Source organism: Capra hircus, unplaced genomic scaffold (genome assembly GCF_001704415.2).
Source record: "Capra hircus breed San Clemente unplaced genomic scaffold, ASM170441v1, whole genome shotgun sequence".
In the NCBI taxonomy this organism is placed as follows: Eukaryota; Metazoa; Chordata; class Mammalia; order Artiodactyla; family Bovidae; genus Capra; species Capra hircus.
Window position 1 is genome coordinate 358,460 of NW_017189574.1, and position 21,700 is coordinate 380,159.

Below are 21,700 nucleotides of genomic sequence, written 5' to 3' on the forward strand. Positions count from 1 at the left end.
CCTCTCTGCTGGCTGAGAATGAAAGCCACCTGTCTATTGCCTCCACACTTTGTCTCCATGTTTTTTATTTGTCTTCAGTGGACAGAGAAAGCCAAGATTTTGGCCAGCTACAGTGGCAGCCCTCAGACCTGCAGACGGTGTGTCTCAAGGATGAGGGAAAGTCTGAAAGGGGACATTGCTGAGCAGCGTCCTTTTGGATCCTGGGTAAAGCCAGAGAGTTCTCTTCCTGGGGAAACAAAGGAAGTCATCCTGGGTGCCTGTCGCATTACATTTGAATGGGGTAGGGAGCTAGGTGTTCTATACCCACATCTCCAAGTGTTTCCTCAGAGGAAGAGTGACTCTGCCCTGATGTGAGGCCCAGAACCTGCTGGAAGAAGGTCTTCTTCCTTGTCTCAGAGAGCCCAGGGTCGGATAGAAGCACTGTTCAACTTCATTGAAGTGTAATTTGCATACCCTAGAATTTACCCATGGAAAAGGTACAATTCAGTGATTGCTAGTCAGTTTCCTAAGTCATGTAGCCTTCATCACAGTCCAGTTTTGGGATATTTCCATCACTCAGGAAGATGACCTCTGCCCACCTACAGTTAATCCCTGATTGCCCAGCCCACTCCCATGCGGTCATTGCTCTTCTTCCCATCTCTATTGATTTGCCTTTCCTGGAAATTGCATAGAAAAGGAGTCACATGACTTATTTTCTTGATCCATGCTATACCACACATTTGTCATTCTTTTCTTTTTATTCCTAACCAGAATTCCATTGCAAGGATATGAGAAAACAGTTTTGATTTTTGATTAATTACGCTGTATTGATTTTTGTTTTCCTTTCAGGGATTGGGCTTTAGTGTTCTATTTGGGAAAATGTCGTCTAAAGGCAAAGTCATGAACATTTTCTCAGATGAATTAGTCTTTGTGTATGTTCTGAGGAAGTGGTGCAAACTCACATTTTTTGCAGGTGGATCCCCGACTTATTGAAAAGTGGATTTATCCTTTCCATGTGGATTTAGCACCTTGAAAAAAAATCCATGAACCATAAATAAATGAGCTTATTTATGAAATCTCAATTCTGTCCCTTTGAGCTCTACATTTACAATTACAAGAAAACTGTATTGTCATGATGCCTCTATCATAACTCTGGGTTTTGAAATCACGAAGCAAATAAGTCTTCCATCATCCCCCCCACCCCCCCACCACATTTTGTGTCTATTCTGGGTCTTTTGCATCGCCATTTTTGAATCAGCTTCTCCATTTTTACAGAAAAGTCTCTGGGCATTTGGGGAGGGACTGAAGAGACTCACATCATGCTGGAAGGAACCACCGTCTGACAGCATCGCACCTCCTGACTCATGAACAGAGAGACCCTCTCTCTTACAGATGTTTGTAAACTCCACTCAGCAAAGTTTTGTACTTTTCAGTGTGCAAGTCACACACATCTTTTGTTTGACTATTAGTCTTCTTCTGAAGAATTTCCTTCCTTTGGATGCTATGCTGAATGGAGTTGTTCTCTCAGGTTCACTTTGGGATGATTCATTGCTGCTATACAGAAATGTAATTGGTTTTTTAAAACATTGATCTCATATCCTGCATACTAGCTGAACTCATTAACTGGTTCTTATACGTTTTATTTATTTATTTATTTTTGGTGGGTTCGCTAGAATTTTTGCTATGCAAGTTCATATTGTTTCTCAGTAATACCGGTTTTCCTGTTTCCTTCAGAATAATATAAAGAGTAAAGGTTAAATTTCATCAATTGCTCTCAGTCCTCCCTGATATGGAATCACCATCCTCTTAAAGTCATGACAGGGTTGATTGGTCAAAATCCCCAATCTGCCTCATGTGTGTTCACAACTAGTGCCAGAAGTGACATTTGGTTTGTCAGACCCTGGAAAGCCATAGGAGGACAGTGCCCACAGCAGCCCCTGTGGGCAGAAAATTCTGGCATTATTCCTGTGCAGGGGTCGACTCCAGAGACAGTTTCTTGTAATTCTACACACACACACACACACACACACACACACACACACACACAAACCTGGAAGTTTTTGATCATATCCCCTTCAATTCAGCAGGTGGTACTTAAATTTGAAAAGGAATGTGATCTCTATTATTGTAAAATCAACAACACTAATGTGGCAGTGAGAGGCTCTGATCTGCAGAGAGGTATAGAGCTTGCTTATAGGACACGGTGTTCTTAGGGTCAAGAAAGATGGGCCGTCCACAGATCTGTGACTTAAATAGTACTAGTGAAAATGTTCATCGCTCAGTCATGTCTGACTCTTTGGGACCACATTAACTGTAGCCTGCCAGGCTCCTCTGTCCATGGAATTCTCCAGGCAAGAATATTGGAGTGGATTGCCATTTCCTTCTCCAGAGGATCTTCCCCACCCAGGGATCAAACCCAGGTCTCTCATATTGCAGGCAGACTCCTTACTGTCTGATAGACAACAAAGTTGAGTGAGCAGGAGGATGCAGGAGAGTGCTCCAAAAGCATCATGAGGTCTTCCCCAGTTCCCAGACCTGAGTCAGTTGTCAGACACAGAACCCATTGACCAAAGGGAAGGAGGGATCCTCATGAGTAAAGACTCTGCAACACCCTGGCAGAAGTATGCAGCCATCATTCCCCAAGTCTGTCCCACAAAGAGACCTACATTGTTCACCTTGGTGACTGAATGCGGGAGAGAGAGGAAAGACGAAAACATTGTAAGGACATCTAGAAACGGGATGCTGTGGGAAGTGATAGTCAGGCCTTCACTCCGTCAGTGTCCGCAGTGGACGGGGAGCATGTGTTCACCAGGAACATATGGAGTTCTGGCCTAGATCTGACCCAGAGAGCTCCTGCCTGCCATCTGCAGATGTGTGATGAGAACAGACGTGCTTGATGATGGGCACAAGCCCTGAATGCACACAAGGCCATTAGTATAGAAGCTATCAGAGCGGGGAAGACCAAGTGCACTCCCTGCACCTGACTGTGAGAGTAAATGCAAACCAAGATTCCCTCTGGTTTGGGAGATGTGCAACATTAATGACACCCTTAACACCAAAAGAATGCAGGCAGGTGGTCCCCACCATACCTCCTCAGCGGTCTGGACCCTACTCAAACCTACAGGCTCCTAAGGAGGAGTGGACCACCACCCACTCGATAGCAACTGCTTTGCCAGGTTTGTTTTTTTTCTTTGGAACACATGGCCGCCTCCTCGGCATACAGCATGCAGCCATTGGTCCTCATGAGCTAGGTTCTGTCAGACCCACAAAGGGAGGCGACTGCAACAGTAATCTACCACAAAACAGAAGTGGTGTCTCTGAGGAGACCAGACCCAAGCAGGGCCATAGATCACCAAGAAGGTGAGCTAAACCCCAATATGACCTGCCAATGTGTCACAAGCAGCTCTGCCTCAGTTTATTCCTGGAGATTAATGGACCAGGAAGTTCTTTCCTGACCAGGTGCTGGGGGTGTAGAAATGCTGAGCAGAGATGAGGAGTGGGTTGGCTGAACTGAAACCGCAGGTGGAAATGGACTCCTCTGCAACACACCTCCACCACATGTGGCCATAGAGACAGGGGCGAGCAGAAATCTGCTCCCAGTGGATGCAACTTCTAATGGTGCCTCTAGGGATCCACTATATATGGATAAAGGAAATGGCTCGAGCCAAGAATAGATATAGGCTTAAAGATGATGGAAAATGGATTGGCCAGTCAGTCAGCTTAGAATGAGACATTTTGGTAGATTGCCACAAGTAGGTTTGGAGAAGGGGTACATCAACGAACCGATAGGAAGGGACACCAAAAAGGAAGATATCTGCATTGCCTCTTACTACTCACAAAAGCATGCAGCATACAAGAGGCAAGAAGCATCGCTGAAGACCCGATGCCTGAAGAACTGAGAGCGCCCAGCCTCTGTCAGTGGTCCCTCAGGGCTGCCCAGTGCTCTCATGCGTGGAGGAGCCATGGGGCCCAGGGTGGTGCTGCATCTGGGCTCAGCAGCACAGGCGCCACCAGCAGGCCAGATGAGCTACGGTGCCTACCAGGTGTTTGCCCTACCATGGACAGAGTGATGCTCATCCCTCAGTGGCACCGTCCCGCCAGAAGATCATTGAGCCACTAATGGTGAGTTGATCACAACATCTCAGTTCCATCCTTGTAGGAGGAGAGGTTCATCTTTACTGAAATTGATAGGTACACACTCTAGATGTGGGTTTCGCTTTCCTGCTTGCAGCACCTTGTCTGGCACCACTCTTTGAGGGCTCACAGAAAGCAGAACTGACTGACACAGGGTATTTCAGAAAACCATGCAAGACCAAGAGATCCTCTAACAGCACACCAGGGGCTCAGAGAGCAAGTGGCCATGGGATCCAAAGTCGCTATCTCAGCCCCCACCATCCAGAAGCTCCTGGTCTTCTGGAACAGTGGAATGGCCTCTACAAAGCACACGTGGGGTGCACACTGGGATTTGAGAGCCCATGGTGCTGGGGTGTCACCCTCCAGGGATTGGACATGCTCAACATCTGCCATCCTTAGTTCCCCACGAGGTAAGATGCATGGTCCTTGAACCAGAGGGTAGAGTGACCCCGCTGATCACCACTTCCACTGACCCATGACCCCACCTGTCACCACTCCCATAGATCTATGACTCCCTGTACGACCACTCCCAGTGACTCATGACCCCACCTGCCACCACTCTCAGTGACCCACAAGGGAAGTTGTGCTTCCAGTTCTTAAGAGTAACTTCTGTAGTTCCACAGCAGGGATGTCCACAGTAGCCACATCTAGCTATTTACATTTGACTTCACATTATGTTAAGGTAGAAGTGAACAACAGAATGAAAGGCAAGTTAGACATAGAGACTTAGCCTTTGGAGGTTGAAGTCATGGGCAGGGGCGATCCCTGCGCCCTGTCAGAAGTTCCAGGTGTATGATTCCCACGTATTTTTGTTGGACTCAATCACAAAGTTATATCTCAAGGCTTCTGTGCCCTGATGGTTATTTTGACAAGTCAGATCATCTTCTTGTCCCAGTGAATAAACGGAACAGAACTAGTAAGCATTTACCACTGCTATTGTGATTAGAATATTTGTGCATTGCACAGTAATGCAGAGGAGAATGAACAACCACTACATTCTGGATTTCAAATGCCAGGGTTCCTTTACTGCTCCAGTGAGGAAATGCCCCTGACCCACACATGGACAAACAAGACTGTGTGATGAAGCCAGCTACTTCCCACCCTCATTTGAGCCTGGGGATGATGGGGTCTGGGGAGCAGGCTGGTGACTGCACCTGTCATCTGCTACAGCCTTTCATCTGCTCCAACTGCCAGTTTGTGGACACTGAGGTCCTCTCTGGCTCTGTGGTGGCTGACACACCATCCTGGCAACACACTTCTGGCTAAACCTCAGAAAGGATAGTCTTCTACCACCCAGGCTCACTGATCACTTTCATCAAAGATTGGGAATTAAGGAATTATTTCAATAGTTATTCATAATCATAGCCTTTTGTGATTATTCACATCGCACAGGGTTGTTATTTGCTAGCCGTCATGACACTCACCAAAAGCGACCTCAACTGTCCATTTATCTGATTCACAACAATCGTGACAGGGGACTATTATCTGGGGACCTTCATATACGACTTGTGAGGGAATGTCAACCCTGCAGCCACCTTTGGCTGGGAGGTTGTCTGGACAGGGACAGGAAGTGTAGAGCTCCGAGATGCAGAGAGTGTGGCCAGGTTGGAGACAGTGGGGGCAAGGGGTCCACAGTAGGGGTGACATGAGCTCTGGGCTGGACACCAGGGACAGGGTGCCACCATCCTTGGAGGTCCACTTGGGCTGCTGCCTCCAAAGCACCATCAGGAGGGCCAAAGAGCTCTGAGACAATGGAAGGGTGCTGCTCTGAGAGCTAAAGTGAGCAGGTGGCAGGAAGGAATTCCTGGACTTTGTTTCCTGAAGGGTGGCCCCTTGTATGAAGTCCACCACCCCCACTCACATCAGGAGCCGTGCAGAGTGTGACATTTCATGAAAAAGGGAGAAATACACAGGACTCCAGCTCCTCCTGGTGTGCAGAGTGGTATGCTTCACGACTGTGCTGGTTAGAGAAGGAACCCGAGATTCCGGAGGCTGCTTTGGTATAAATGGCCTTCACAGTCTTGTGTACCTCAGCTGCTTTCTCACCATCCCCAGAGGCTCTTAGGCCAGTTCCCCATCTACGTGTCTCCTCTCTCCTGGCCTTGCCCTGCCACATAGGGAAGGGAAGGGGAAAGAAGAATTGACCCCAGAAGGAGGGCAGAGGGCGAGGACTGTGTGGTCCTCACGTGGTTCTGGCTTGAAGCTCAGCTCCAAACTCCTAGGCTGCATCCTGATAGCTTATGGTGAATTATGTTGGATTCATGATCTCCAAAGAAGAAGATTTAGCTTTGGGACCAGGAGCCAGGTTTGATCACTCAAGAGCTTTTGTGTAGCAGAGTTTCATTAAAGTAAGAAAAGGGACAGAGAAAGCTTCTGACAGAGACATCAGAAGGGGGATGGAGAGTGCCCCCTTTGCTGGTGTTACCAAGGGAGTTATATACTTTTTTATAATTGGTTATTACAGTTAATCAAAGGACTGTCTCAAGGTTGTAAAAATCTTACCAGACCCACTCTCACAATTTACATTCTAGGATAACAGGACTAGAACTTAAAAATAGAAAGAGCCTACCAGACCCACTCCCATAATACACATTCTAAAATAGCAGGATTAGTCAGAAGGTTTTCAGGTAGGAGAAATTGTCCTCAAGCATTGTTGCTATGTAATCCCTAGTACAGAGTTTAAGCTGAGTTGTTTGTTGTGTACTCATCAGTTTGAGGCTTAAAGGAAAAAACGTTTTATGTGACTAAGACTAAGAAATGTAAAGGCGAAAAACACTTGTCCCTTCTTCCTCCTTGAGAATTCAGACCCCTATCTCCTCCTTGAGAGCCCCAGACCCTTTTCTCCTCCTCAGGGAACCTGGACTTGTCATCAACCTGCCTGGGAATTGACTCTCTCAATCCCTACCCCTTGGCTCAGGGCTCTCCACCATCCTCAGTCCCTCTGGCTGTATCACCCCCAGGACACCATCTGCAGTGCCCAGAATCCAAAATGCTCCTTCCTCTTCCACCCTGTCTACAGCACAACTGTCCTGGAGGGTTTTAGGAGGACAGCAGTCCTTGGAAAAACACCCACCTTCTGACTGTGCCACTGGGAGGAACCCAGGTCCTCCCTCTTGGCCCTGAACAGATGGCGCCTGGACAGCTCTTCCATCAGTCGGTCAGTCAGGAGCCTTTCCTGCTTCTTGGGAGCTCAGGCCCATGGATGTGGCACCACCTGCCTCCAAAATACATTTCCACCCCACCCCAGGCAAAGTGCAAATGGTATGTTTTTCCCCCCAGACAGCGTGCTATTGTTATTTACATAAAACCTTTGTCTGTATTTAAAACAGTGAATTTGTTGTTGTTCAGTCACATCCCATTCTTTGCTATCCTATGGACTGCAGCATGCCAGGCTTCTCTGTCCTTCACTGCCTCCCAGAGTTTGACCAAATTCCTGTCCACTGAGTAGATGATGCCATCCGACCATTTCTTTCCTTGGTCACCCTTCTTCTCCTGCCCTTAATCTTTCCCAGCACAAGGGTCTTTTCCAATGAATCGGGTCTTCACATCAGATGGACAACATATTGGAGCTGCAGCTTCAGCATCAGTCCTTCCAATGAATTACTTTTAAAAAAGCATTGAATTAATCACATATTTATTTCCAAATTTTGGTAGGTTTACATAAGGATCCCATGTTTCCTGCTAACATGCCCCCACTGCTAACACAGGGCCTTCCACAGAGCAGAAGCTCCATGAAGTAATAAATGTGGAATAAATGAGTCAGGGAGCAGGGGACTTATTAAGTTGGATCAGATTTTTTTTTTTTTACTTTCTTAAATAATAACCCCAAAAGGTCCAACTGAACAGGGATAGTTTAGCTGTATTAAATGACAGACAAGAAATATAAGAAGCAAGAACTCACCTCAATTACATTTTATCTCTTAAATCTTCCCCAATGATATTACTGTTAAGTATTTTCACATTTCCCAAATAGTTCTATTCCAATTCCATTTCATCTTGTTCAGGGTCACGAAACAAAATGGAAGAGTTCCCAATCACTTTTAAAAAACAGCAGAACTCTTGTTCTTGAACTGGGTAAGCACAAACACACTGTGATCAGCATCATTCACAAAGCTAAGACACTGAAGTTTATTTAGCTTTCTATTAAAACAGCCAAAGTTTGAAAAGTTCCTAAAGAAAAGAGATGAATCTGCATGTCATCGCAGAGAAGAGGAACACAGAGATGCTTCACACTGGTCCCCCAGCTGGCCCGGGCCCTCACTTCTGAGAAGGCCGACTGCTTCCTCTTCAATCCCAGAGGGAAGGATCAGCCTGGCTGCTGCTCGGGCTCAGGCCCCCTCTTCCTCCTCCCCCTCAGCCTCTGCAGACAGCGGTGGGAAGGCCCTCAAAGCCCTTTGTGTGACCCTGAGCAGAAATGGCCTGACTTGCCACTTGCTGGTCTCCACATAGGCCAGGGGACCCCACAGGAACTCGTAGTGAGCAGGGTCGCTGTCAGGCACCTGCTGGCACTCCAGATACCCCTCCCACACCCACACTTGGGTCAGCAGCTCCCTGGGCTCCCCAGAGATGAAGTGCTCACTCCAGACACACCAGCCCCATCCTGCTAAGTGCTCCCCAGACTTCCTCCTCAGTGTCAGGTCCCTTGCTGGAAGGATCAGGCTCAGGGCCATCACCAGGAGGCCAGCCTTGGGCATGCTCTGCTCATCCCTCTGCATCTCTTGAGGGTGAGGCTCAGGGTGGGGACCAGGAAGTACATGTGCTCCCTGGGGTCTACCTCCTTCATGTACATGCTAAAGACCAGGGGCAGGCACTGTGTGGCTTTATGGAAGACCACCGGTAAGTGGGCCTGGTTATCCCTGAGAACCGTATTCTGTTTCAGCCTGGGAGATTGGCTCCTTGGTGCTATACTTGAGCAGCAGGAACCCCAGGAGTTCAGCTGTGATTACATTCAGAGCCTTCTTTAGCAAGGACTCTGCATGGGCGATGGCAGAGGAAGAGGAGACTGGGCAGGAGGCCAGAGAGGTTGAGGCCTCCTCTGGCTCAGCCCCGCTGAGCCACACCTCCACTGGGCCCTGGGCCTGGTTTTGGCATTGAAGGTCTTCCTTGGGCTTGCTGAGTTCACTCATCTCAACCATGAGCATGATGCCTGGGATCGAACCATTGAGAGGAGTGATGCAGGGGACAGACGGGGACCTCGGGCCTGGCGGAGGGGCGGGGTGGGTGGGGGGGCGGAGCGGGACCCAGAGGAGCAGTAAATGGTCAGTTGAGAGACATGCCCTGGACTGCTCTGACTCAGGCCACTTACAGATCTCCTCCTGAGGGCTGCTCTTGGGCCTCACACGAGTGTTCCTCCTTGGTCGACTTTCCACTATCAAGTGAGGAAGTGAGATGGCTCCTGAGGTTGCAGCCAGCATAGCCAGTGTTTCATGGGATGAGGAGGGAAGTGATTTGCGGCATGTTGGGTTCCATCTAATCTGGGATGAGGAGCCCTTAGTGCATACCAAGGGCACCCACCTCACCTTGACTCCTCACACTGCCTGGACCTTATACTCTGTGACCTCAGGACACATTCTCAGACCTAGGTCTTCACCTCTAGGTTCCTGAAGTCCTTGTGAGAAGTAACAAAGGCTCATATCCAGTGTCACGAGGAACCAGAGATCAAATTGCTAACATTCTTCTGATCATAGAGACAGCAAGGGAATTTCAGAGGGACATCTACCTCTGTTTCATTGACTACACTAAAGCCTTTGACTGTGTGAAATGAAAGTCACTCAGTTATGTCCGACTGTTTGCGAACCCAGGGACTATACAGTTCATGGAATTCTCCAGGCCAGAATACTGAAGTGGGTAGCCTTTCCCTTCTCCAGAGGATCTTCCCAACCCAGGGATCGAACCCAGGTCTCCAGAACTGCAGGCGGATTCTTTACCAGCTGAGCCACCAGGGAAGCCCAAGAACACTGGGGTGGGTAGCCTATCCCTTCTCTAGGGGATCTACCTAAGCCAGGAATCAAACCGGGGTCTCCTGCATTGCAGGCACATTCTTTACCAGCTGAGTTACCAGGGAATCCCAACTGTATGGATCATAACAAACTTTGGAAAATTCTTAAGGAGATAGGAATCTCTGACCATCCTACCTGTCTCGTGAGACCTGTATGCATGTCAAGAAGCAACAGTTCAGGTCAGTTCAGTTCAGTCGCTTAGTTGTGTCTGACTCTTTGAGACCCCATGAATTGCAGCACACCAGGCCCCCTTATACATCACCAACTCCTGGAGTTCACTCAAACTCATGTCCATCGAGTCAGTGATGCCATCCAGCCATCTCATCCTCTGTTGTCCCCTTGTCCTCCTGCCCCCAATCCCTCCCAGCATCAGAGTCTTTTCAATGAGTCAACTCTTCGCATGAGGTAGCCACAGTATTGGATTTTCAGCTTTAGCATCAGTCCTTCCAATCAACACCAAGGACTTATCTCCTTTAGGATGGACTGGTTGGATCTCCTTGCAGTCCAAGGGACTCTCAAGAGTCTTCTCCAACACCACAGTTCAAAATCATCAATTCTTCAGCACTCAGCTTTCTTCACAGTCCAATTCTCACATCCATACATGACCACTGGAAAAACCATAGCCTTGACTAGACGGACATTTGTTGGCAATGTAATGTCTCTGCTTTTGAATATACTGTCTAGGTTGGTCATAACTTTCCTTCCAAGGAGTAAGCGTCTTTTAATTTCATGGCCGCAGTCACCACCTGCAGTGATTTTGGAGCCCCCAAAAATAAAGTCTGTCACTGTTTCCCCATCTGTTTGCCATGAAGTGATGGGACCGGATGCCATAATCTTAGTTTTCTGAATGTTGAGCTTTAAGCCAACTTTTTCACTTTCATCAAGAGTCTCTTTAGTTCTTCACTTTCTGCCATAAGGGTGGTGTCATCTGCATATCTGAGGTTATTGATATTTCTCCCAGAAATCTTGATTCCAGCTTGTGCTTCTTCCAGCCCTGTGTTTCTCATGATGTTCTCTGCATATAAGTTAAATAAGCAGGGTGACATTATACAGCCTTGATGTACTCCTTTTCCTATTTGGAACCAATCTGTTGTTCCATGTCCATATTAAAATGTTATGACCAGGTTTCCTTGTCAATCGCAATAGAATCAGATTTTAGTCATGTCTTCTATGAATTTACTCCCATGCATTTAGAAGAATACTGCTAGTTCTTCAAGGTTTATGGAAAAGACTTTCTAAGATTAAACAGATAAACAAATTTTGTTATTAACAGTAAGCTGGTACCAGACTAGAATTTAGTCTTCTCTCTGTTTAGAGAAGAAAGTTTTCTTAAAATTCAGCTTTTGATAACAGATTATAAATTTATTTGCCGTTAAGTGATTTTTATTTGTTTTAAAAATCTTTTTGTTACTTTAGTAATGTAAATAAACATTATTTAAGATTATGGTACATGTAGACAAAGCTCATTCTGCTTCAACAAAAAATAACCCTTCACGGTTAGACTTTTGCTATCCTGATGTCCTTAAAACATGGTGACAGTCTCCTTTTAAATCAGGAAATTAAAAATAAATAGACAATAGCTAAAAATCAAAGATCCATGGTTATGGGAAATCCAAGAAAGTTGCTTAGCTTTTCCCGGCTCCCTGATAGACCTCATTTTTATTTGATGGGTTAAAGCCTTACCTGGCTACAGTGTTAATGCCCTCACATGAATTCTCCAAAAAAATTCATGTTTCATTAAATATTAAGTTCTAGTTTTGTTAATTAAGGTCTCTGCTACTAAGACTCACTTCTGAGATAGTTCCTTGTTATGTTATATTGCTAAAAGGTTTAATTAAATTATTAAAAAGGACACTCAAGATTATTTCTAAAGCTTACCTCAGCAGCCAGTCTTTGGATAAAGGTCAGATGCTCCATGATGTACAACCAGGAGATTAACACTTGGCTATAATCATTTAACTGAGACAGGTGACCTGGGGTATACCGGGCTATCCCCAATGAAAGTTCTTGACTTAAATTCTTGCTTGTGACCTTACTAATAACTGCTAGCTATATTATTTTCTATGTAGCTTGTTTCAGAAGATAATTTCTTATGTTACCAAATGTGTGACAGAGCCTGTGATAAAATGCCGATATGCAGTTCCATATGAGACCATTAACTGTAATAATGTAACTTTAGATATGGGAAGAAGCAACAAGAAGGAATATTTTCTTGGACCAAGAAGCTAGTAGGACAGGTATGGTCCAGAGACTTTTGCTACTTACAAGGCCTGGTCTAGTGACAACACACTGAGTGGCCTGTCAATGAAATCTTTGTTAGACCTGGGAATGAGCCTTCCCAGCACTGCGGGACACAGTGACCATGAAATGCCCCCCAAACATGGTCAAATATGACTATGAAGGGGCCCTGCTGACTGGAAGTTGGCCCTTGCCAGCTGCCTCTACAAAGACTGAATCATGACCACTACAAGATGCTGACCTTCAACACCTCCTCGAAAGGAGCTCAGGGTGGAGACAAAAAATAAGGCATTCTGTGCTCTGGAAAAACCCCAGGAAAACAGGCCTTCAGATAGTCAGATATTTTCAGGTAAAGATTTTTATGAGTCCAACTTCTTGCATCTTCTCCCACCTAGAGAAACACTAGTGTCACGAACCAATGTCTGGACCTGGTTCTCCTGGTTGCACCTCAGCAGCTTTCCTACTTCTATTAATCTTTGGGCAATATATCTTTAACATTCTTGTTAAGTTTGTTTCTCCAAGTACTAGTACGACAAAAATATCCCCTGGCCAATGCTCAGACAACACTAGAACAAGCTGCCTTAGCCTGTGGACTCTCATTGCCCTCCATAAGTGCACCCTGAGGACCTCAGGCTATTCTCCTTTTGAGATCTTATACGGGAGACCACCCCCAGTGATCAGAAAGCTCAAAGGAGACCATCAACAACTAGCTGACCTGGAGATGTTCCAACACCCCCAGGCCCTGGAAAGTCTTCCGCCATATCGCCTAAGAAACCTGAGAAAGGACACCCATTCCACTGGGCAATTGGGTTCACCTCTGTCAGCCGGGAGATGAGGTATGGGTTAAAGACTGGAAAAAGGAGCCACTTTAGCCAGTTTGGACAGGCCCTCACACGGTCATCCTGGCAACCCCTACTACTGTTAAAGTTACAGGCATCATCCCCTGGATCCACCACACCAGAGTCACGAAGGCAGTGGCTTCCTGTAATGAGGACACCTGGAAAGCAGTTCAGGACCCCCAAAAACTCCTCAAGGTCTATTTCAGAAACAACGACCCTCACCCGCGAAGGATGCTGAGCTCTGCTCTAGTCACTCCGGAAGCTGACTAAGTACATGCACAGCAGAAGCTTGAGGATTCTTCAGCCTTGCTCCAGCCACACTCCGGCAGCTAGCTGGTCAACACATGGCAGAAGCTTCAGGATCTGGCTATCAAAATATCAATGGCTTTTCATTGTCAACCCTGGACTCTATCCCTGATTGCTGTTATTTCTGTGCTCTTCACCACAGGACTAGCTTCTGTCGCACCCCAGGACTAGGATTTGGGTCAGAATTTACAGTTAACTGTCTGTTATCTCACTGTAATGGGAAGCTTCATTCTTACTGGAAGTCTCTTACGATCGATTCTCCCTACTAACTAAATTGCTCCACAGTATAACTGATGCCCCTTCACGATAGGCTCAGTTGCTACAGCCATGACAACCCAAAGATGGGGAGAAAACCTTTTGCAAGTCTTCAGTTATCTGTTATGTGCAGGCTGCTTTGCAGCCATTGGGTGTCCCTTGCTGTTATAGATGGTGCCGCCCCCATCAAGGCCTTTTCTTTGTGGGACAGATGCTTACTTATGTCTACCTGTCAATTAGGCGGATATCTGCACCCTAGCTTTCCTCACTCCCCAGATGAATATTGTCCCTAACAACCAGACTCCCACCGTACCTCTGGCAGCACATATGCCGTCAAAAAGAGTCATCCAATTTATACCCCTACTAGCTAGTCTGGGAATCATGGCTGGGATAGGTATGGGAATAGGAATTGCTTCATCAACCACCTCTTATCATACACTATCCAAAGACTTCACAGACAACATTGGGAGGGTGGCCAAATCTTCCTGGCTGAGGTGGTTTTGCCAAATAAGAGAGGTCTAGAGCTACTGACTGGAGAAGGCAATGGCAACCCACTCCAGTACTCTTGCCTGGAAAATCCCATGGATGGAGGAAACTGGTAGGCTGCAGTCCATGGGGTCGCACAGAGTCGGACATGGCTGAAGCAACTTAGCAGCAGCAGCATCAGACCTACTGACAGTTGAAAAGTGTCTGCCTTTTCAGTTGCCTCTTCTTGAATGAAGAATGCTGCTTTTATATACACCAGTCAGAAACAGTCAGGAACATGGCCCAACATCAAAGAGAACAAATCATAAAAAGAGAGAAAAGCTAGCTAATTCTTGGGGTAATTGGAGCAATATCTGGAGCTGGGCATCATGGCTTCTCCCTTTAACAGGTCCTCTCTTCATGCTCTTTGCAGTGCTCTTGTTTGGCCCTTGTATTCTCTATGCTCTTACCCAGTTCATAAGCTCTCGGATTGAATCCACAAAGTTACAAATGGTAATAATTCAGTACACTCTCCCTAAATGATGGGGAGCTTGGAATGTCCTACCAAACACATGGGACGATGCTTTCTACAATGAGTGATAGAAGCATCGAGAGTGGAGAATGAAGGGGAAAAGTTAAAATTTTACACGACCTCCTTCTCCTTCTGCCTCTGTAACTCAGCTTCCCCCTTGCAAAGTCTAGATCACCTGGGTCCTGTAGTCTCAGAAAGCGGGAACTTGCAATGCTAGAAACTGGAGTTCATCTCACTCACCCTTGTCCTGCTCTTTGCCCCTGCAAACCTGCTTAATCACGCCTGTGCAGGTCAGGCATCCCCCTCCTCATCTTGACCACTGTTCCCAAGCGTGAGAAACCCCTTAGTTTAAACCAGCCTATTAACAGCTAGTGCTGCCCACTACAGTCTGTCTATGAAAACTCTGCAATCCCTTTGATCGGGGCTCAGAGCTTGGAGTGTTGACTCCTCTGTGCCTGCCAGCATAATAAACCTGAGTTATCCAAATCTCCTAGTGTCGTGCTTGGATTCTCGAGTACCAGTTTCTGCAACATGGTAACTGAAATGTCTTCAGCTATAAACCCTGAGACTGAGAAGATTGTGTGCCAACCCAAATTCACTCATGTCTCATTTGGAACCTTTCAAGTGTATTTACACTCAGGCAGAAAAACCAGGAGTCTACTTGATTCTGATCAAAGTGCACTTTCTCTTTTGGACCCAGGAGATTCATCTCCGAGTGAAGAAGAACTTCTATTGTGTATGTCCTATTTCAAATTTTCTTCTCACCCATAAGACATTGTCAAGAGGTCTGGTACTGCCACCACCCAGCCTCATCTCGATCACCTCCCACAGAAGGAACCCAGCTTCTCAAAGCCCAAACTGCCCTGGCTCAGGCACTGACACTCGAGGGCTTCTCCTGGAGCCCCACTGCCCTGCCCCGTGTTGCCTTGTTCTGGGACTAGGGGATGTCGCTCCACCTTCCTCATGTGGCTGCAGCTCTTAGACGATCACTCCCGGTGTGGGGGTGGCCTGCTCTTCCTAGTGTCCCCACTGTTAATACGGCCTGTCACAGAGCACGAGCTCCCTGAAGTCCTGTGGAATAAATGAGCCGGGAGCAGGGCCTTATTTAGTTGGATTAGTTTTCTCCTACTTTCTTAAATAATAATCTGGGAAAACCCAAATAAACTGAGATAGCTTAGCTGTATAAAATGACAGACAAAAAGTATAAGAAGCAAGATTTCGCTATAATCACATTTTATTTTCTAATTCTTTCACCAAGTACCTTACTGCTAGGTAAGTTCACATTTCCAAAATACTTATAATTCCAATCTCATGTTACCATGTTCAGGGTCACAAAATAAAATTGGAAAGTTCCCAAACTCTTTTAAAAACCAGCAAAACTGTTGTCCTTAAGCTGGGTAAGTACAAATACATGTGTGATCAATGTCATTCACAAAGTTAGATACTGAAGTTTATTAAGCCTTAAGCTGAAATACACATTTGAAAAATTCCTAAAGAAAACAGAGATCAGTCTCCATGTCATCGCAGAGAACACGAACCTAAAAATGCTACACACCGGGTTCCCCAAGTGGCCCAGGCCATCACTCCTGAGAAGGCTGACTGCTCCCTTTTCAATCACAGAGGGAAGGATCAGCCTGGCTGCTGCTCTGGCTCAGGACCCCTCTTTCTCCTCCCTCACAGCCTCTGCAGAAGGGAATGGGAAGGACCTAAAAGCCCTTCGGTTGACCCTGAGCAGATACTCTGTGAATTTCTCCTTGCTGGTCTCCGCAAAGGCCCGGGGACCCCACAGGAACTCGAAGCGAGCAGGGTCGCTGTCAGGCACCTGCCGGTACTCCAGGTACCCCTCTCGCACCCACACTTGGGTCAGCAGCTCCCTGGGCTCCCCAAAGACACAGTGCTCCTTCCAAACACACACTCCCATCTTGTTGAGTGCTCTCCAGATCTCCTCCTCAGGGCCGCGATCCCCATTCTGGAGGATCAGGCTGAGGACCACCACCAGGAGGCCGGCCTTGGGCAGGCCCTGCTCACCGCTCTGTATCACATCACAGGTGAGGCCCAGGCAGGGAACCATGATGTAGATGGGCGCAGTTTCTACCTGCCTCACATCTATACCAAAGACCAGCAGAACGCATTCAACCGCTTGGCGGAAGACCACCGGGAAGTGCTCCTGGTTACCTCCGAGGACCGTATGCAGCAATTCGGCATCAGAGGTTGGCTCCTTGGCTCGATACTTGCAGAGCAGGAACTTCACCATGTTAGCCACCATTTTATTCAGAGCTTCCTGGGGCAAGGCCTCCTCAGTGGCGCACAAAGAGATTGGGCGGGAAGAGGCTGAGGGGGTTGCTGCCTCCCCTCTCTCAGCCCCCAAGAGCTGTGCTTCCTCCGGGCCCTGGGCCTCGCCTGGGTCCTGAAGGTCTTTCTTGGGCTTCCTTAGCTCACTCATCTTGACCTCGAGCACGATACCTGGAATCAAACCACAGACAAGAGTGAGGCAGGGGACATTGTGGACCATGGGCCTCAGCTAAGAAATACACCCTGGGTGGTCGACACAGGCCACTTATAGGTCTCCTCTTGAGGGGTGCTCTCGGCCTCACAGCGGCCGTCCTTCTGGGCAGTCTGACCCCCAGCTACCCGAAGGAGGAAGGGCAGTGGCTCTCCTGGGTGCAGCCAACACAGCCAGAGGTTCTGGGGCTGACATGGTGAGGGGATTAGGGATTTGTGGGGTCCCCTCTGTTCTGGGATGGGGAGCCCCTGGTGCTCATTCATCCACCTTCCTCACCTTGACTCCTGGTACTGCCTGGACCTCCTCTTTTCTCTGACCTCTGGACACAGGCCTCAGACCTCTGCTCCTGGTTCCTGGAACCCCTGTAAGAAAAATGGAGGGGGCCCCTCGGGGGTAGATTGTGGCACACCCTTGGACTCTGAGCCCCCCCACCCAGTTGTGGGGGAAAGAAAGGGTGGGTGTGTAGTGCCCACCTTTCCCCTGCCACAGCCTGGACCCTGCCCTTTGGGGGCCTGCAGAGTAACTCATAACAAGACCCGAGTCTGAAAGGAAAGCGCTAAGGCGCCCCACATGTGGTTGCACCTGCCCAGGGCCTCCCGCGGGTCCTAGGCTGGGGAGATGCTCCGTCCCCACTTCGCGTCCAGCCTGGACTCCCAGCACTGACCACAAGGGTGGGTGTGGCTCTGTCCGGGGAGTCCACCCTCTGTGGATCCGAAGCCTCCACCCTCCGCCTGAGCACCTCACCTCCCCGGGCCCCTAAGCCAGAGGTCGACAAACTGCTCATCCTGCTCAACCCGCTCTGGGACCTCTAAGGCCCCCATCAAGGGCAACGATCCCTCCTTGTGTTGGGGTCTAACTGCCTCAGTCCTTCCCCGCCTGCAGCCTGGATTCCAGGCAGGCCCTGGAATTGGCCCGTCCTCCATTTTGAGGCCCCGCCGCTCTCACCCGGTCCCCCGCCTCTCTGAGACCCGATGTCAGGAAATGCGGCATGAGGTCGTCCTGCCTGGGGACTACCAGGGTCCCCTCTGTTCTGGGGTCCCGCTCCCCTCACTCTCTCTCAGCGTCCTCACCTTGACTCCCAGTAGGACCGGAGCCCTGTCCTCCCCCAGTCTGAGGCCTGGCTCCTCACACCAGGGCCCCAGTCTCTCTTGAGACCCGGATGTCAGGAAGTCAGGACAGGTGTAGTGTGCTCTTCTCACCCCAGGGTCTCCCAGGGCGGGTGACAGGGGCAGGGATCTGTGGGGCTCCATCAGTACTCCTTGGGGGTCCCCTTATCGTTCCTCAAGGCCTTACCTTGTCTCCGAGTACAAGTTCAGATTCTCTCCTCTCCCCAGCTGAGGCCCCGCCCCTTATACCACGTGCCGTCTCTCTGAGACCCGGATGTCAGGAAGTCAGACCATGCCTGTTGTTCTTACCCTACCTCACGGTCTTCAAGGACCGACAACAGAGACAGCTTTCTTTGAGGTCAAGGGTCCCCTAGTCCCCCCTCAGCGACCTCAACTGCTTACCCCACAGGACCTGGAATTCTCTCTGCCCACCTGAGGCCCTGCCGCCTATACCGGGTCCCCAGTCTCTCTGAGACCCGGATGTCAGGAAATGCGGCATGTGCTCATCCCACCCTATGTGCGCCCTGAGCCCACTCTGTGATGGGGTCCAGGTTCCCCTCAGTCTTTCCTCAGGGTCCTCACCCAGACTTCTTCAGAACCTAAGATCCTCCCTTCGCCTTCTAAGGCCCGCCGCTTTAAAGCAGGGCCCCAACCTGTCAGAGACAGGGATGCCAAAGGTAGGACACACTACCAAGTGCTCATGCTGCCGCCAGGGATGCCTCGGGCTGACAGCAGGGGTGGGATCTAAGGGGTCCTTGTGTCCTCCTCAGGGTCCTCATCTTGAGCTCTGGAAGGTACAGGATGTCCCTGAGTTTACCCAAGGCTGGACCCTTGCACCAAAGCCCTCATTGCCCTGAGACCACAGCTTCCAGAGCTGCTGGTCTCCTGGGCCAGTGGAATGGCCTCTATGAAGAACATGTGAGGTGCACACTGGGATATGAGAGCCCGCGGTGCTGGGGTTTCACCTTCCAGGGACTGGACAAACTCCACATCTGTCGTCATTAGCTCCCCCACTGAGTAAGATATATGGCCCTGAAAACAGAGGAAACAGTGACCCCACCTACCACCACTCCCAGTGACCCACAAGGGAAGTTGTGCTTCTGGTCCCCCGTGTAGGTTCTGCAGTTCCTCAGCAGGGCTATCTAGCCGTTACCCACTTCTAACTATTTACATTTGACTTCACATTATATTAAGGCAGATGGTCAGGCCCTGGGACACACTAAGCACATTTGAGTTCACACTACCCAGCCTCATGTGGCTACTGGTTACTCTATTAATGGTGGTGACAGGACATGCTGTTCCCAAAGGAAGATGGTTCCGCCAGGAGATATCATAACAGTCCTACTGACCTGTGAGCCATGGTTCACACTTGGCACTTTGCGCTCCTCTCCATAGAGGTTCAGGCACCAGTTCCCCATCCACATGTCTCCTCTTCTCCTGACCCAGCCCTGCCATGTGATGAAGGGAAAGGGAGAGACGGATGGACCCCAGAAGGAGGGCAGAGGGTGAGGACTGTGTGGTCTTCATGTGGTTCTGCCTTGAAGCTCAGCTCCAGACTCTTAGGCTGCATCCCTGCCCCTTGCTCCCAGGGCTCTCCACCCTCCTCAGTCCCTCTGGCTGTACCACTCCCAGGATACCATCTGCAGTGCCCAGAATCCAAAATGCTCCTTCCTCTTCCACCCTGTCTACATCAGAACTATTCCTGGAGGGCTCTAGGAAGAGAGTAGTTCTAAAAACACCCACCTTCTGACTGTGCCACTGGGAGGAGCCCAGGTCCTCACCCTTGGCCCTGAATGGATGGCACCTGGACAGAGCTTCCATCAGTCACTCATGCAGGAGCCCTTCCTGCTTCTTGGGAGCTCAGCCCCATGGATGTGGCACCACTTGCATCCAGAACATTTTTCCACCCCATCCCAGATACCAGCACAAATGGGATATGGTGGTGTCCTGCTTCTCCCAGTGTCCTCACTGCTAACACAGGGCCTTCCACAGAGCAGAGGATCCATGAAGTTCTGAGGAATAAATGAACCAGTGAGAAGGGGGCTATTAATCTCATCTATTTTCTTCTACTTTCTTAAATAATAACCTGGCAAAATCCAAGTAAACAGATATGGATTAGCTCTAGAGAAGGACAGACAAAAACTATAAGAATCAAGAATTCACTACAATCATTTTTTATTTTCCAGTTCTGCCACCAACTATATACTGCTAGTAAGTTCACATATCCAAAATAGTTGTAATTCCAATTCCATGTTATCTTGCTCAGGGTCACAAAATAAAATGGGAGAGTTCCCAATCTCTTTTACAAAACAGCAAAACTCTGGTCCTTTAACTGGTTAAGTACAAATACATGTGTGATCAATGTCATTCACAAAGTTAGATACTGAAGTTTATTAAGGCTTAAGCTGAGAAAACACATTGGAAAAATTCATAAAAAACAGATTTATTTCCACATCATCACAGAGAAAAGGAACACAAAGATGTTATACACCGGGTTCCCCAGTGGTCCATGCCATCACTACTGAGAAAGCTGACTGCTCCCTCTTCAGTCACAGAGGGAAGGATCAGTTTGGCAGCTTCTCTGGGTCAGGACTCCTCTTCTCCTCCCTCACAGTCTCTGCAGACAGGGGTGGGAAGGCTCTGGAAAACCTTTGGCTGACTCTGAGCAGATACTCTGTGACTTCCCACTTGTTGGTCTCTGCATAGGCCCAGGAACTCGTATTGATGAGGGTCATTGTCAGGCATCTGCTGGTACTCCAGGTACCCCTCCTGCACCCACACGTGGGTCAGCAGTGGCCTGTGCTCCCCAAAAACGCATTGCTCACTCCTAACACACACTCAATCTGCTGAGTGTTCCCCAGACTTCCTCCTCAGAGGCATGGTCTCCATTCTGCATGATCAGGCTGAGGACGAGCACCAGGAGACCAGCCTTGGGCAAGCCCTGCCTACTGCTCAGCATTGCATCGCAGGTGAATCCCAGCGTGGAGACCATGATGTAGATGTGCTCCATGGGGTCCACCTCCTTCACCTCAATGCCACAGACCAGCTCCTTGGCCTGATACTTGAAGAGCAAGAAACTTCGTCAAGTTAACCAGCATCTCATTCAGAGCTTCCTGGGACAAGGCCACTGCAAGGGAGACTGGTGGGAAGGAGGCCAAGGCGGATGCAGCCTCCCCCTGCCTCAGCCCCCAAGAGTTGCTCCTCCTCTGGGTCCTGGGCCTTGCCTGGGTCCTGAAGGTCTTCCTCGGGCTTGCTCAGCTCACTCATCTCGATCCCAAGTGGAATGCCTAGGATCGAAGCACAGACAGGAATAAGGCAGGGGGACAGATGGGGACCAGGGGCCT

General features: G+C 48.8%; 1 protein-coding gene and 2 pseudogenes across 1 annotated transcript; all 3 read right to left on the bottom strand.

Moving 5' to 3' along the window:
* Positions 1-8,441: 8,441 nt before the first annotated feature.
* Positions 8,442-9,254, bottom strand: LOC102176680 (annotated as a pseudogene).
* A 7,144-nt stretch (positions 9,255-16,398) lies between these two features.
* LOC102176950 (melanoma-associated antigen 8-like) lies at positions 16,399-17,190 on the bottom strand. The gene has a single exon (XM_005700503.1). The coding sequence runs from the start codon at positions 17,188-17,190 to the stop codon at positions 16,399-16,401; it is 792 nt and encodes a 263-aa protein (XP_005700560.1).
* A 3,336-nt stretch (positions 17,191-20,526) lies between these two features.
* On the bottom strand, positions 20,527-21,435 carry LOC108634537 (annotated as a pseudogene).
* Between the last annotated feature and the right edge of the window lie 265 nt (positions 21,436-21,700).